Source organism: Varanus komodoensis, unplaced genomic scaffold (genome assembly GCF_004798865.1).
Source record: "Varanus komodoensis strain SLA01 unplaced genomic scaffold, ASM479886v1 scaffold45, whole genome shotgun sequence".
Taxonomy (NCBI): domain Eukaryota; kingdom Metazoa; phylum Chordata; class Lepidosauria; order Squamata; family Varanidae; genus Varanus; species Varanus komodoensis.
Window position 1 is genome coordinate 4979100 of NW_025336011.1, and position 16842 is coordinate 4995941.

The window sequence follows — 16842 nt, forward strand, 5'->3', positions numbered from 1 at the left end:
AGCTGTTTTGCCCTCAACACCGACAGACTTGTGGGATCAAGATACAGGAGAAAAGCAAGAGGACCACAGACAGTGAGACATAGCATGGACTATGCCTATCAGATGTCATCAAAAGGAACCCGACGCTTGTCCTTTGCACAGCCAGACTGCAAAGTTCCCCATAGGCACAAACCTGACCAGGTGCATCAGCTCAAAATTATTTCAGCTAAAGTAGTGCTCATCTCCAAATGAACTGTGAGGAGCTCCAGAAAAGAATCTCCTCAAACTGAGGGAATGGCCACCAAATGTTTGAAATGACTAAATATGCAGTAAATGAATTAAATAGGAAAACAAACAAATAAATGCGGAACTTGCAGTGAGTAATCAGTAAGGAAATGTTGGGGGTTATGACCCAGTGTGCAGCAGCTGTGGAAAGCTATATTCCATGGTAGGGGCCATAAGATGGCCCAAGTCGTTCTTTTATTCAAAACTATGGGGCAGCTGCATGTGGTGGACTGTCTACCAGCTTTCCCCAGCCTGCTGCCCTCCGGATGTGTTGGACTACATCTCCCATCACAGTGGGTTGGGGTGATGGAAATTGTAGTCCCATATGAAACATCCAGGTTCAAAGGTGGTAAGATCACCTTCATAACCATTGCTGGGAGACAATTGCATGGGGCACTGTTGGTCATACCGGCTTGGGGTCTTGCTTGGGCACTTGGTTGCCCACTGTGGGTTGCATGGGCCTCTGTGCTGAATGGTCCTTCTTCAACCTCATCTGGCAGGACCCACTTTCCTGCTCCCCCCCCCATTCCTTTCCCCCTCCCCACTCCTCATCTCAGAGCATAAGTAAGAGAAGAGGAAGCAAACCTTAAGTCCCTGCAAATAGTTTCACCCCTCAAAATGAGGGTGTAATTATCTCAAATTGGAGACTTATTTCAGGCTTAAGGAGGTTAGAGAAAAAAAAATAAACCACGACAGCCCAGTCTTTTTTCTGCATGCCTAGATTATTACACGCGAGAGTGGAATGGCTCCTGTCTGTGTGTGAGTGTGAGTGTGCGTGCGTGCGTGTGTGTTGTGTTTTATGGAGAAGGAAGCCGAGAGGCGGAAGGAAGGGAAGGAGGAAAAATGAGATTAGATACAAATAGTCTTGCCGGAGCCAGGCTGTCCCAAGGCTGTTCCCGCAGGGGGAGGGGCGGCTCTGCTCCGAAAGAGTCCCGAGTGAAGGATGACCTCATTGTGTATTTGTCTGGCCAGGCGTGCGAGCTGTTTTCTTAAGCCATGGAAATAACCTCACTCCTCGAGCACGGCAAAAATTGGCAGAGTGATAAAGGTGTGCACTGTTTAACTTGGGGGCTCGATAAGCCACCGTGTAAACAAAACCGATCGGCCCCTGCTTGTCGGGAGAAGGTCAGAAAGGACACCGAGGGACTGATTCAGCCGGAAAATGCCTCGAGAGAGAGGGCGAGAAGCGCTGCCTGTGGCCTCAGCTTGCACCAGAGAGCCTGGGCAGAGGAAGGGGCATCCTCCGATTCGCTCCTGTCTCCTCCTAGGCAGGGACCAAGGTGGGCAGGGACGGGCACCTGGTGGGGGCCCGCGTACTACTGAGAAGAGCCCGCTGGAAATGGCTCCTCTCGCCCCACTTGCCACCCGCTTGTCCACCTGCCTCTCCCTCTGGCCCTGGGCGGAAGCAGCAGCAGCAGCAGAAGCCGTGGCCTGCTCCCTCTCAGATTCTGCCAAGCTAGCAAGTGCAGCCAACGATGGGAAGGAGAACGAGAAGAAACAGCAGTAAGCAAACTCAGTGGTGAATGGGCAATCACACTGAGGGAAGGAGCCCTCAGAGCCTCGCCTGGTGGTCCTCAAAAATGTGTAGGCCCCTTGGCCTCCCAGCAGGACTTGGCCAATGGCTGCTGCTTGGAGCCGGTTGTCCATGCCCACACCGGGCAGGAGGAGAGCAAGAAGGCTGTGAGCAGGCCCTCCCTGACCGCTGAGGCCAGTTTCAAGTGCTCGTTTGCAGTGTGGTAGCAGCCGACCAATGTACTGTGTGGCTGCACTACTAACCACATGTTTGTGGACGATGGTCTGTCACTTCCTGCCATGTGCTGCGGTGGCCATTCCCCTGAGTGCTGCCCGCAGGCACCTGCTGAATGCACTGGCAAGTGCCGTCACCCTACGCCAAAGCCTACCTCTGTATTTCTCCATGGCCTAGAAAAATCCCACTGTGGACCTCTGTGGGGAACGCTGCCAGGAAGCCAGATGCAAATTTCTGCCAGAGTAGCCAAGCTTTCTGGGCCAAAGAGCACATTTGGTAAGTTGAGGAACTGTCCTGGAGCCCACCACAAAATGGCTGCCATGGGCACATGGCACGACGTTACCTTCCCCAAAGACTGAACACAAGACAGAGGTGGGGTCTGAGCCCAACACATTGAGCACCACACTGCTTGCCAATGCCTTTTAAAGGAAATGGCTGGGTTATCAAAGTGTGCATGTGAAATCTAAATTCAGTACTTGGAGTGAACACGAGCACATCCACAGAGGAGAAGTTGCTCCCAGTAAACAATTCAGAAATCTGGGATTTTGGTGTTGCTGATTGTGTGGTGGTCTGTGCCTGCCTAAGATCAAAAGGTAGAAAGACAGACATGTTCATTATTTTTAAAGTTCTCCTCCCTTCAAGGTTGTAAATATTAAAAATTCATCCTGCCAATTTCTATGCTGATGAAGTCCATCATAATTATACCTACTTGGGAAGGGGGCTGTTGCTGAAAGAATGTGAGTTAAACCAGCCCTGCAAAGTAGTCCACTGTTGTTGCATTCATTTGGCTGAAAGCGAAGCAGTGGGGAAGGGACTGGAGTAGTGTATGTAGGCAGTGCTGCTTACCAAGAAGATCTGGAGCAGGGGCCCACAGGATAAAACAAGTGTGCAAAATGCTAACTTACATACGCTCTAACTCCATGTGTGCCTTTTTAATGGATCCTGTCTCCTGTCTCCTAAGGTCACCCATAATTGTAAAATGGAATTTGAGTACAGGAAAGAGGAGGTGATTTGATTTCAGGGGAAAAAGCACTCAGGCATAAAGATTGTGGGGAGCAGCAGGAGGTGAAGGGCATGTGGGCAAAAAGTCAGCTCAGCCAGCTGGTTGTGTAGCAGAGGTCATCAGCGCTCCTGCCCCTTTAGTGCAGGGGTTCCCGACCTGGGGTGCCTGCACCCCCAGGAAGCGCAAGATGGCATTTCAGGGGGTGCAACAAAGAGGAAGGCTGCCTTGTGATGCACCAAAAATCACGTTTTTTGCCAAAAATTATCCCAGTAGTAAAATCATATATTATTTTGTTTGCATTTGGATTTAATTCTCTTCTGTCAATCAAGACAAAATCTAGGAATCACCTGAATCCACAGGCAAACTTGCAGATCACAATCAGCAAGAAAGTGCCACCTTTTGGGAAAATTGTGAATGAGAAGCAGGAACAAAGAAGTCATTGAATTTTATGTTCATAATTTGGATTAATTTTACTGTTTACGATTTGTTCTAATTACTCAGTTTATATTTGAATTTTAGGCACTGAGTTAAACGCTTTTTTTTAGTTCAGTTTGTTCACCCACAGTACTGTATGTAGTTCAATTTGTGCTTCAAAATTAGAAATTTGACTTTCATCTTCAAATGTGATACTACTTTTGTAGGAGATGAAAACATAAATCAAACATTTTCTGGGGATGTGGGAAAAGGTTGGGAACCACTGTTTTAGTGCCGTACTGCTCGTGGACAGCAAGGTGATGAGGCAGGTGGTCTCCCAGAGATTTGGGGCTGCAAAGGAAAGAGCCACCTTCTAACACCAACTCTGATGGATGATAGCCCTGCAGTGAAGTCTGCTGTTGTTGTTATCCTGGGTGTTGCAGGTTTGGCAGCATGCAAAGCAGTGTTGGGATGAAGTGGGCCATGGCAACTGGGCAGTTAATCAGGAACTGGAGGGGTGAAGCAAGTCTGAGAAAAAATAGAGCATTTCACCCAGGTGGGAAGCTGTCACCTGAACACCAGCAGTACCCTAGAGAAGGTCATTGCTTGGCTTTAATGGACAACCGGTCTACTCTCTGAGAAACAGAGGAGGGCTACACATGGTATACAAAGGCCAGGTCTCCTGGCTCAATAGACCTAATGCCTAGGTCTCACTGCTGTTTTGTCATGAGATCTACCAGAAAGCACAGACCTGTTCTTTGGCACTAGTTATTTATTTATATAATTCCCAGCTCCCAGACTCCCAGGGCTGCATTGTAATAAGCAACAACTTTTTAAAAAATGTCATTGTACTGAGTGGGTTAATTCCAAGCAAGTGTGCAAAGGACTGAAACCATGGAAAGTTCCTGGTGCATCATCACATTATCTTGTGATGTGTACAACAACCCTGCAAAATAGGTCAGTATTACTGTTCCTGCTATTGTGGTCGACTGGCTGAGGCAAAAAGCAGGCATAGTTTTACCATGGAAATCTAGTCACCTGAAATGTAAAAACAAGGATTTTTTTATTCTCAGAGCCATCTCATTATGCACTATTACCACTAGGAAGTATGTGGTGCATCTTTGGCAAACATAATGGATATAAAGGGTTGGATCCAGGCCTAGTTGAACTTAAGCCCCATTAAAATCAGTGAGATAATTTAGGCACTATTAATTTATTTGGGGATTAACCAATTAATTTTCTTCATGCCTGCGCTGTAGACAGACAGCCCCAGGAATTGCAGTGGGACTTGCCTCCAGGGAAATTTATATAGGATTGCAGCCTAGTATGTTTCAGTTTTGGGTTCTGTTCCTTTTATCTTTGTCCTGCCTCTTTTGGCCTGAGCAACTCCAGAATGAAATTTGGCCCCCATGGTGGCTTCTTTTTCCTGCCCCCCAGATGCCAGTTGCACGCTGCACAGATTACCTTAATAACCGTCATGGCACGGAGCTTTGCAGCTTCCTGGGTCATCCAAACCCAGCAAGGCCCCACACCATTCAGACCCAGGAACCACCCCAGAACCTACAAGAAGCCCAGAAATTCTCTACATGCTTAGCTTCACATGGCCTTGTGAATAACTTCAGTGCATGACCAGCAGTTCTCTTCTTCCATAAGTGCCCATCCTCACACTTCTTTTCTGCCGCTTCAGCATTCCTCCTGTGGTAGAATGTTTGCCAACATACTCTAAATGCCATTTTGCATTTTAAGCTCAGTTAAATCATAGCACCATCATGACTGCAAGAGCAACATGGAGTTTGCGTCCGCTTCCCTGATACACCTCTGGGAGACTTAGGCCCCAGGGCCCTAGCCTAGCTGCACCACTACCTGCACAGCGCATGTGTCCTCCGCACCCCCCCCACACACACACACACACATGCACCTTTGCCTGCACTGGAGTTTAGTTTAGAGAAATAATCCAACCAGTTTGGGACGATCTGGGTGGAGAAGGAAAATGAACTCAAGCATTTATTTTACTTGACATGATTTGAATGATAAATTAATTGGTGTTGCCTCTTGTGAAATGTAAATAGATCCTCAAGCTTTCCTAAATCTGTATATATCCATATCTACACACACATACACAGACAATGCATATGCTGATTTTTGGCCTATGGGTCTAGGTCCCAAATCTTTTATGTACCTGCAGGCAACCCTGATCTGAAAGACTGCATATTCCACATCCTGGAAATAGAGGACTGTCCCAATGGCCATTTATATGAGTTATTTGATAGTGTTTCCCTCTCAAACAACCCATGCTGCCTAGATCCAAACAACATAACAAGCTGTGCCCAGGTGTGAATTAGGTAAATGGTGGCTGGCATGCATTGAGGATTAAACAAGTCATTGTGGCCTCAAGCCAATGTGTGTTTTTATTTATTTATTTATTTATTCATGCTTTCATTTTGCCTTCCCTGGGGTTTCGCTCACTTGCTTAGAGTGCACACATGGACCACCTGGATAAGTTTTGGTCCTAACCCCACCCACACTGCTGGCACATGGTGATCTGGCTCATGAAAGACTTGAAGTAGATCCTACCTTGAAGGCCTGCAGTTATCATTGGATGATCGGCTAGTTCATTCCAACCTTTTGATCTTGTATTATATTTGCTAAAATAAAAATATAAAAGCATTTCAGCAGGCTGCACTGAGAAGGATGAAGAGGAAAGAGAAGGCTATTCCACCAGCCATGTTGAAAGACTTGATTTTTACCTCTCTTCCCTTCCCATTCCTTTTTCCTTGTGTGTTGAGTCCTTTTAGATTGCAAAAGGGGCTGCCTTGTTTTATTCAGTGTAGGCTCCCCAGATGCCTTTCTTCTGAGGAATGACATGGAAATGCTTTAAGTAAATAAATGAACAATCATACTCTCTTTCATGGACACAGCTTTATTAATTTAATACCTTCAGGAATATAATCTGTATAGCTTTGAAACATTAGGGTTAATATCACAGGAGCAGGACTGCCCAGTTTATTACATTATGAAAAACAAAGAGGAAGAAACAAGTTGCATAAATACTTTTTACAAGGAAATAAATATGTCACTTATATTTCAGAAAGAAATGACAGTATTTTGCATTAACAAATCCACCGACTGAAACAAAATCCACTGAAGTCAAAGAAAAGGCCATACATCTTATAAGATGAACCAATGATGGTATAGAGGCAACCCACAGGCTAGCATGGCTTTCTGATCCCAGCATAGACACAAGAACACAGAGACAACATAAAGGAATTTGAAAACAAGGTGTCTTTCTCTATACCAGGGATGGACTCCAGATGCTATTGTATTCTGGCTCTGATCATCCCCAGCCAGCATTGCCACTGGGCGGTGGTGAGGGAGGCTGTTTTTCAACTGGGAGGAATGGAGGGTCTGCACCCCCACTTTACGCTCTCCAGCCTTCCTCAACCAGGTGTTGGACCATCCCAGTCAACCCTAACCAAAATAGTCAATGGGAATAATTAGTGTCCAACTCTCTCTGTTTCTGAAAGCATTCTATTTCCCCATGGCTTAGCCCCAGACTTCATTTTCAATGGCAGGCTTTAGCCTCAGAACAAGAGGCATCCTTTTTAAAAGGCAGACAAACAATTTGTGAAAAGTGCATTGGCAAAGTATTTTCACCATCTCTGGGGAGGACAGTGCCATGAGGAAGGAGGGCATATCTTCCCAGATGGGGAGGCCCTGCACCTTTCAAAATACTTTTAAAGCAGGATTGAGTTTTCTGTAAAAGAACTCAAAACAGGAGGAAACAATCGGCCTAAAGTGTGTCTTTGCCCAAGCTTTGTCAGACTGAGTACAAGATGGATGCCGTGTGTAAGGCAAGGCATAACAGGGCCAGGGTTGGCTTAGGTGATATACAAGGCAGGGGTGGGCTGAAGGTAGATATCCAGATGACTTGGACTTGAACTCCTACAAGTTGGGCAGTATGGCCAATGATCAGCGATGCTGTGATTTGACGTCCAGAATATCTGGAGATCTACTTTCTTTCCACCCTGATATAACCCTATATCATTTTCTTCTACAGCTGCCATCTCCCCTGGCCATGCTGGCTGGCTCTAATGGGAATTGGAGTTCAACAATATCAGGAGGACCATGGCTTGCACACCCCTTACCCAGACTTGGACAGAGTGCAAATTTCTCTTGATGGACTGTGGCAACACATCTAGAATTAGAGGAAAGGGTGTGCAGTCTATAGGACATGGGTGTTGAACCTCTTTCTGCCCAAGGACCACGTTCAATTCTGGAGAAGCTCCCAGGGCCTGTATTCCAGAAGTACAGAGGGCCAAAATACCAGCAGATTTTAGTTTAAAGCCTCTACTGCCAGTAACTAAGCCATAGGAGAGAGATTTAGAATGGCAAAAACTTGTGTGAAGGCTGAAAATTTACCAAATAATTGACAGTCCTAGGCCATCTCAGGAACCTGCAAAGACTGCATTGGGATCTTGGACTTGCAGGATAAAGTTTGGACACCCCTGATAGAAAGCATGACATCCAAGGAGGTTTGAAGTTTGGCATTGCTCGTTTCAGGAAGTGTGGAATGGAACATTCCATATTCAGTTCACTTCAACTCATCTGCAGAATTTGCAGGTACTCCAAGCACTGTGTGAGTCCCAGGGCACTCAGAAGCCAATCCCTAGTGAAAACTTTCTGAAATGGCGTGAGCTCCAGATAACAACCCCTATCATGCCAACCACTGGCCATCCTGGCTGGGGCTAATGGCACTTGCAATCTAAGCATTTTGAGAGCATCATGTAGAGAAAGGCTGGGATAGTGCACCTCTTTGTTGGAGGAGGAGATTCAACTCCAACCATAGCCATAAAACTACTGGGTACCTTTGGGCAAGTTGCAGTCCCTAAGGTTGCAAACCTAAGTACAGACTTTGCCATACTTAAAGCAAACCTGCTGAAACTGATGGGATTTTCATTAGTTGCAATTAAACCTAAGTGCCATTGATTTCAGTGGGTCTGCTCTAACGATGATTAAGTCTGTGTTCAACTCAGTATAAGCTCCATTGAACATAGTAAAGCTTTCTCATAGGTAAACATACTTTGCTTGCCCTATAAGCCTCCACATGCTAAGCGGGAATATCAATGTATCCCCTGCACAAAGATTTTAGAAGGACAAACAATTGGGCAAGGGCACTCTGTGGCACTGCAAGTGCAATGGAAATTCTTCCAATATTTTATTAATTCTTACTGTTGCAGTTACAGTTTACTGCATTTAAAAATATTGACAGACCTTATGATTGCAGAGAATATCTTTAAAAACAAGCATTTACGAATGATGGGGACTGAAAAACATACTTCTGATCCAGGCAAAAGGCTAGAAACAGAGATGAAATACAAAAATGGATGAGCCATATCATACTGAGGAGCACCAGATCAACAGCATCCTAGAATTAAAACAAAAATAATTCAGACTGCCAGGGTGGAAACTGTGCTGAACCACTTGGCAACAACCGCTGTGCTTATGGAACCCCATGCAGTAGGCTTCAATGCAACTTGTACATTTCCTTTGTGCTTAGTGAGCTGTTTTCTTGCAGAGCCTTGCCTGGAAAAAATCAGTTTGGGCCCCCTTTTCCCCACCACTTCCAAGACGAAAAACCAAGGACTAGTCACTTGTTTTCCTAAAAAGAAAGAAAGAAGTTGGGATATCCAGCAGCTACAAAATATATTTTAGCCAGAGGCTGCAAAGTATTTTTCACCCCTGAAATAACAGGAGCAGGCCAGACTTCAAACATCTTGACTGAATTAGCAAGCAAAGGTCTTTGGAAGAGTCTCTCAGAGCGTCTTCCTCTGCTTTCATCAGTGTGTGTGTGTGTGTGTGTGTGTGTGTGTGTGTGTGCGCACGCACGCGCACGCATGCATATAACATTGTGTGCATCTATTCACCCATCTTGGTGTTGCTTTATTCATCTCTTTGTATTACTCTTAACAGAAGTCTTTTCACGTTCTTCAGACCTATTTTTTAATTTCTGGATCCAACATGGCCCTGCAAAATTCATTCAAAGGTGGCCTTATCTATGAGTATATGTGCATCATTAGGCTCTGTGCAACATGGAAGGACTGTTAAAAGTTCCCCAGTTCCCAGGCAATGCTGGGTGCAGTCTAATGGGCTGCCAGGAAAAGGAAATGAAAATGGACCATGTATGGCAGAAGTGGGCAACTTGTAGCCCTCTACATGTTTTGGCCTACAGCTCTTGGGATTTGACACCACTGGCTCTGCTAACCAGGGCAGGTTGAAATTTGGTGCAAAAACATCCTGAGGGCTGCAAGTTGCCCACCCTAAATCTACAGAGCACATGCACATAGCTCAGGCACAACGCTGTGGTAGAAAACGGGACAATACATTAATTGCAACTCATGAAGAAGCAAAGCATTAAAGACTGCAATGAAGGGGGGCATCTGAGCATGCACCCTTAGAGTAATCACATTGTTTTAACTGGATGCGTCATTGTATTAACAGCAAGAGAGCGAGAGCAGGAGATGCCTGTTCTTTGTCAAGCTAAGGAAGGACAAGCAAGCCTGGAAGAACCTGCGGTGCACACACAGCCTGTGCTCCCCTTCAGCCTTCTCAACCACAGAACCCCTCCTAACCTCGGAGTAGCTCTTTTCTCAGGATTTCACTCTTTCCCCCCCGTCTCTCACCCCACAGCCTCAGAGTCTGAGAGCTGTATGGCTGCATCTCCTCTGAACCTCCGGCCAGGGCACTTGCCCTGGCCACCCCTCTCACTCGGTCCCATTTTGATCCTGGTGAAACCATCAAAAAGGGAGGATGGGTTGGACAACAACAAAAAACACATCTCTACGCTTCTGCACCGGTCCTCAACTCCTAGTAGGAGTTCTCCAGCTCTGGCTGGTTGGCCTTACTGCCCCTTGTTCTGGAGAGGCGTGGCTTCTTGTTTTTCTGAGGCCGGACAGTCTCCTTGCTGAAGTCTTTGAGCTGCGAACGGTTGTGGTAGCGAGTGTACCGTTTGCATTTGCAAGCCGTGATGGTCCTGACCTTGATTGTCCGAATGTCCTCACCAGGGCAGGTGACCTGAACCCGCTGGGAGCGGCTGTGGGCAGGGATGCAGCGGTAATCCAAAGCATTCTGCCTCCACCATTTCCCCTTGCCGATCGAATTAGGGAGGAGATGGGATGGGAGGCATTGGCCGGAACATATCAGCTCTCGTATGGGCTTGATGCTGCGGCATGGGCCTTCAGTGACATAGCGGGTAGAATACACTTCCCGGCAGCTGAACTCCAGTGGTTCTAGAAGAAAAGATACATTATTTACCAATCAGGCACATGGGAACAGAGCAGCCAGTCGCAGTCTCTAGGATTTAATTACAGAGCACATGGAAGATGTACGCAAGAGGGGAGGAGCCATCTGTGGTCTTGCTGTAAGTCCTGCCACTTGGAGAGAGTAGGTTGGTCAGTACATGAGACAAAGCCTTTTCCAAAGCATCACCCTGACTCTGGAACTCCTTCCAAGAGTTGCCTGCCTTCCTCTGCTTGTTTCAAACCCAGTGGGGACAGTGAAAACTGTACTGTTTCATTTCTAAACTTGCTTTGGCCTGATTTAAAGATTGCATTGGCTTTTTTTTACATAATTGTACATTGCTTTAAGAACCCAGGTGAGCAGGAAAAAAGATAAATCATTTTATAAGATAAATATCAGCAGGTTCAGAAAACCCCACGATTCCACAAAGTCTTCAGTGGTATGAATGGGGAACCCAAAGAAGGGAAGCTCTCACAATGGACAAAAAATGCAGGCTGGCTGGCCAGGGAATGAAATGGCGTATTCTAGGAAAGGGTACAATTGCCTGCTGCCTTCCGCACTGCAATGATTTGTTGTAGATCCTATTTATTCACTCACCAATGGACAAAGAGTTCTGATAATGTTAGAAATGGGGCAGGAAGATCATTACAGAGATTTGCTCAAAGTAATTTCAGGAAGGTTTGCGTTTCTGAAATGAGGTATCAGCTTCCTATGGCACAAAAGCAGGAAATGGAGGGTGGGTCAAGGACAGATCATGAGTGGAGATGTGATGCCAGAGCTGCCTGTAATTCCTGTGTACCACTCCCACCGAAGGCTACCCTGTGAAACAGCAGCAGAACCACCTTTGGATCATGCTTCTGGTCTCTACAGCTTTTCATTCTTCTCCAGGATATCCATGCATCTACTTCCTCACACTCTGCAGCCTCCTTCTACATGCTTTAGATTATAAACTCCATGGCCAAGACCCAGCAGACCTGCTTTTTGTGAAGTGCCAGGTACACAAGGGGTGATGAAGTTTTAACTTATCCCACCCATCCCCAGCAATCCTTATCCTGAGAATAAGAATAAGAGTGTGAGTGTGTATGTGAGAGAGAAAGAGAGAGAGAGAGAACACTTCTCTATCCAAGACATTTATTGTCACAGAAGTTTGCAGGTCCATTTTCCAACTTTGCCTGCTGTTTTCCTGGATGCTACCATTATTCTCTAGAGAGCCCTAGTGTAATTTCACAATTCCACTCAATAGCTCAAATCCATCTTGTGTTGTGTAAAGGAACATATAAAAAGGCAGAGAAGAAATTCCTGGAGGCAAATAAAAAGCTTGTGTGAACAAAGTAATTTTCCCACAAGGAAAGCAGAAGCAGCAGCCTCAGTAAAGCACCAAGATAAATGCCTCATGCAGAGGAACCTAGAACAAATGCATGTGTCATGGCCACATCCAACACCAGCTCCATCAACTTGTGCAGCACTGGAAGAAGTCAGCGACCCCTGAAAGCCTCCCCCAGCCCTGCTCCAGTGCACATCCTGCTTTGATCCACATGAATCCTTGGCTACTTCGTGTTTTCATTGGTCCAGGCTAGAAACAGCATCCACCCATGCTGCTCATCTGCCAGTGGAATGGCATTTCCTCTCTCCCCTGCAGCCCACCCCACACATTTCCAGAGCAGAGTTGGGGGTTTTGTGTTGGCTTGAAGAGGACAAGTGGAAATCGCACTGCAGCAGCGGACTTCTGCTCCTGCCACTGTTTGATCCAGACCATTATGTTAATGGAATTGCTTGTTGTGATGGTTGTGGTTGCCATGCAAAGAACAGCCACTGGGAAGCCTGAGCAGAGGAAGGACCTCAAAGAGTGAGGAATTCTTCCTCTCCTTTCCGCAATCCTGAAAAAAACTTCTTTCTGCATTCCAAGGAAGTCTCCTAGTTTCTCCGACTTGACCTTAGGCCAGCCCTCTGGTATCCTCTACATGTTGTGGACCACAGGCAAGAGTTCTAGGTTTATTCTCCAGGTATTTAGTACTGCGCTACTGGCCACTGGCCATACTGGCTGAGGTTGATAGAAGTTGAAGTCCAGGACATCTGGTGGGCACTAGGTTGAGGAGTGTTCAAACTTCACATTGCTTGCAAGTGCTATTATCCCCACACTGTGACTTATAGCAAACTTGTAATATTTTGGAGGGTGCTTTTTCCTTGCCCTCACATACATGCAATTTTCTTCTGTTTTTATTTTTCCCTTATAACATTTTGAAAGAAAATTTATTTAAACTGAATATAAAACTATGACATATCTAACATCTTACACAGAATGACTGCATTACTTTTTAAGTTAATAAAAGGCATGAGAGATTGCATCATAGCTCAGACAAATTATTCCATCAAGAACATCATCATTCCTAATTTTTATTTAAAGCATATTTATCTAATGTAGTTCCATATGATGAACCCCACTCCTCAGGCAGCTAAACCGAGACTAAGGAAGGAGTCTGGTGGTAGGGGACAGGATAGATCAATAGTCTGTGTAGCTTTTGTCCTTTCCTTGTTTAGGTTTTTATTCATTACATTTATAGACCTCTACCTACCAAGTGCTCAGGGATGGTGCACAATAAAAACATTATAATTTCACATAAAACTAAGGATCTCAGGAGCCGAAAACATACAGTAACATAGCAGAGTGGCATTCAAACTAAAATAGAAATACTAACACAAAATATGTATTTGTAAAGTTTATTTTGTGGTTTTCTACTCTTGCAAACTGTCCTGGAAATGCCAGATGGCCACTGACGGGACATGTTGTACTTGTCAGTGTCAGTCACATACCATGCTCTACCTGTATGGCAAGCCTTCCCCAAAAGGGTTCATGGTCAGAGTGGTCAGGACAACCAGGCCATATAAATAGTTGCATAATGCAGGGAAGTTTGTGCATGCAGGTCCCCTTCTTCCTGCATAATAAGTTGGACCTGCGGACAGTCCATAGGGTTGGGCATTAGGCACAACTCAAGAGTAAAGGGCATGTGTTGCCTGCAGGAGATCTTAGGTCAGTTCCCCAGCACCTCCAGCCAAAGGATCAGATAGCAGGGGATAGAAAAAGGAAGCCATCTGAGACCCCAAAGAGCAACTACTGGCCAGAACAGCAACATGCTAACTGGGGATTGTGGGAGTTGTAGTCCAGCACATCCAGAGGACTCCAGGTTGGAAAGAGCAACAGTAGAATTTTGCCAATATATCCAAGCTAGGAGATTTATATAGAGTTGCCACATTTATTCTAGTATATCAGACCTATACAAAGGTCCCAGGGCATGATACTAAACACCCCGTATCCATCGTTAATTAAATCTCTTTCTTTCCAATATGTCACAAACCACACCATCCTCCACATCAGTGCTCACCTTCACATCCACTGTTTGTAGCACATCCTGACAGGTAGGTCTTACCTGGAGGATCAGGGAGCCACTGTGATGCTTACAAACACTGCACGCGAGGTAGTGGGTGCTTCAGGCTAGGCATCCCTGCACCAGCCACCTGAGAAAATAAGGGTCATTGCTTCTGGGGCACCCTTCTCCAACCAGGTGCTTTCTTGATGTTTGGACTGCAACTCCCGTCTATGTAAACCACAGACCATCCTGGCTAAGGCTAATGAGATTTGTAGTCCAGCACATCCAGAGTGCGCCAGATCGGGGAAGGAAGTTCTCGGGGTTCATCAGCTGTCCCTTACACTTTTCATTATAGGACAAAAAGGGAGCAAACTGCTGCCATGATGCCCTCGAACAGTCCACTTGAGCAAGGAGTGGGAATTAAGCAGGAATAAGTACCCCAGCCTGCCATGTCTGGAGACATGCTGGCTTACTTAACCACCAGTCAAAAAGACAAATTTGTTTTGGAGGAATCCTCTGAAGCTATGTTCCAGCTGTAGGTGGGGATGAAGGAAAGGGGATGGGGCCAAATATCACAATGACCATGTTTATTCAGATTTAAAGGTCTTATTGCCAGTTTCTAAGCCTTAGGAGAAGCATTTGAGGCTTTTACAAGGCAGGGGTCAGGGGACTATACAAAGTCTGGGAAGCTACCAAGTGACTGATGGGTTGGGGAAGGAGAAGGGGGTGTTGCTATCTTGGTAATCCTGTAAGACTAGATTGGGACCCCAGGAATACTAGGGTGGGGGGGGGCAGGCTTTTGGTTCTAGATTCCAGCATGTGTGCTCTACATGCATGTTCACACACATCTTTGTTTTTGTCTAATCACAGACCACACACAACAGAAAGCAGAGGAATGGCATTTGTAATGCCAATGGTCATTCTGACTGATGTAGGTTTTTTGCTCTCTGTTGCAAACCTACTTGAAGTTTCACGTGTGAAAGTGGCTTCAGGGAGACCAAAGGATCCCAGGGCATGATCGGAAGGCAAATGAAGCCACATCCTTGATTAAGTTAAGTGGGCTGGACTCTGACCCTTGCTTGGATGGGAGGAGGCTCCTTTGGAAGCTAAAGTCTTCTGCTGCTTTGTGTTCCACCCAGAGGAATGGATGGGGCATCTCAGCCATTGCGAAAGAGTCAGTTCAGAAACCTAACCACTTCAGCTTTTAGCACCTAAAGGGAAGTAGATGCAAAAAGGCGGAGTGACAGAACACCTGATCTGCACATGGAAGGCCACGGGTTCAATCCCTGACATTACTAATTATGCAGTCTCTAGCAATGGAAAAGATGTGTACCTCCCGAGGAACCCTGGAGGGCCACAGCCAATCAAAATAAATCAGCCTCACCAGCCTTAGCACCCCAAAAAGTGATGGAGTACAGGTCCCATCATCTCCAGTCAGGAGGAAGGGGGAGAGATGTACTGCAACCTCTCTAGAGCGTGCCAGGTTTGGGAGATGCTGATCTATTCTCCAAAATCCCCCCTTGTCTTGGAGTACAGCTTCCATTGTCCCCAGCCAGCACAATGGTCCTGGTGGATGGGATGATGGAAGTTGTAGTCCAGCTCCTCTAGGAGGAAAACATCAATTGGTGGAGGTCGGTTTGCTTTCAAAGATCCACCATTTGTGCAGGACTAGTGACCCCAGTGACTCAGCTAGCCTAATGGACCTACTTGCCGGGGATACTGGGAGTTGTAAATGGGGATGACGGGGAGGGGGGGGGAGCTGTTTACTTTCTAGATGCATTGGAAGAGGGCAGCCAACACCTTCCAGGCGGTTCTGCTCAAGAGCCAGCCAGGTGCTGCCCAGAGGAGGGAAGCCCGCCACACACCTGCGGGCAAGGAGAAAGAAAGAAAAGCCCGTCGCTGCCGCCGCCGCCGCCTCTTGGCCTCCCTTACCCATCCTGTTCAGAGCAATGTGGGGGTGCCTCTGCCCTTGCTGCTGCGCCCGGTTGTTCATGGTGCCGGTGTCAGTGTCGTTCTGGATGTAGTCTTGCTCCTCGGGCGCCTCGGTATTCTCCGGGAAGTCCGGGACCACCTCCGTGGCGTCGTTTTTAAGCACTTGCCAGCCGCGCCCGGAAGGCAGGGCGAACAGCAGGAAGAAGAGGCAGAAAGAGCCAAGAGCCCAAGAGGTCTGCATGTCGGCCGCTGGCTGGGGAGGGAAGGTCGGCTTGCTGGCCTCGCACTCCTCCGCTCTTCCCTCGGATCCGAAGCCGGGCGAAAAGGCTTTCTCCTTTTTAAATTCCTTCTCAGAATCCTGCCGGCCAATGAGGGGGATGGGGAGGGGCCAGGAGTAGCGGGGCCGGCGGGGGGGGGGCTCATTCATGCCACTTTCTTCTGCAGGGAGAGCCAAGAATTTGGTGTGTGGCTTGGGGGAAGCGGCGGGGGGGGGGGTGCTGAAGAGCTACTACGAAGTTTGTCTTCACATTGACTTTTCTCACTTGCTCTTTACGGATGGGAGGGGTACGGAGGGAAGGAAGAAGGAGCAGGACAGTGAGAATTTTCTATACAGAGTTGCCAGGCGTTTCCTTTTCTCTTAAAACCTTTTCTCCCCTTGACTTCCAGAAATTTAGCTTATTCAAGAGCCTACCTATGGACTGTCTCGAATAATTAACATCTTTGCTTGGATCCAGATTTAATCATACTAAGCATAGACCCAATGAAAGAAATGATACTTGTTAGTCACTCCTAACTTAATTATTATCGAATTGAATGGGTCG

At 46.6% G+C, this 16842-nt stretch overlaps 1 protein-coding gene across 1 annotated transcript; it reads right to left on the reverse strand.

The window, feature by feature from the left end:
- Window positions 1–6330: 6330 nt before the first annotated feature.
- Window positions 6331–16325, reverse strand: SOST (sclerostin). The gene is made up of 2 exons (XM_044444759.1): window positions 16022–16325; window positions 6331–10714 (listed from the first exon to the last, which is right to left on the reverse strand). The coding sequence occupies exons 1-2, from the start codon at window positions 16260–16262 to the stop codon at window positions 10293–10295; spliced, it is 663 nt and encodes a 220-aa protein (XP_044300694.1). The 5' UTR covers window positions 16263–16325; the 3' UTR covers window positions 6331–10292.
- Between the last annotated feature and the right edge of the window lie 517 nt (window positions 16326–16842).

Coding starts and splice junctions, on each gene's coding strand:
- SOST (XM_044444759.1), bottom strand. CDS start 16,262: ATGCAGACCTCTTGGGCTCTTGGCTCTTTCTGCCTCTTCTTCCTGCTG. Junction 10,715..16,021: donor CATTGCTCTGAACAGGATGG/GTAAGGGAGGCC, acceptor CTTTTCTTCTAG/AACCACTGGAGTTCAGCTGC.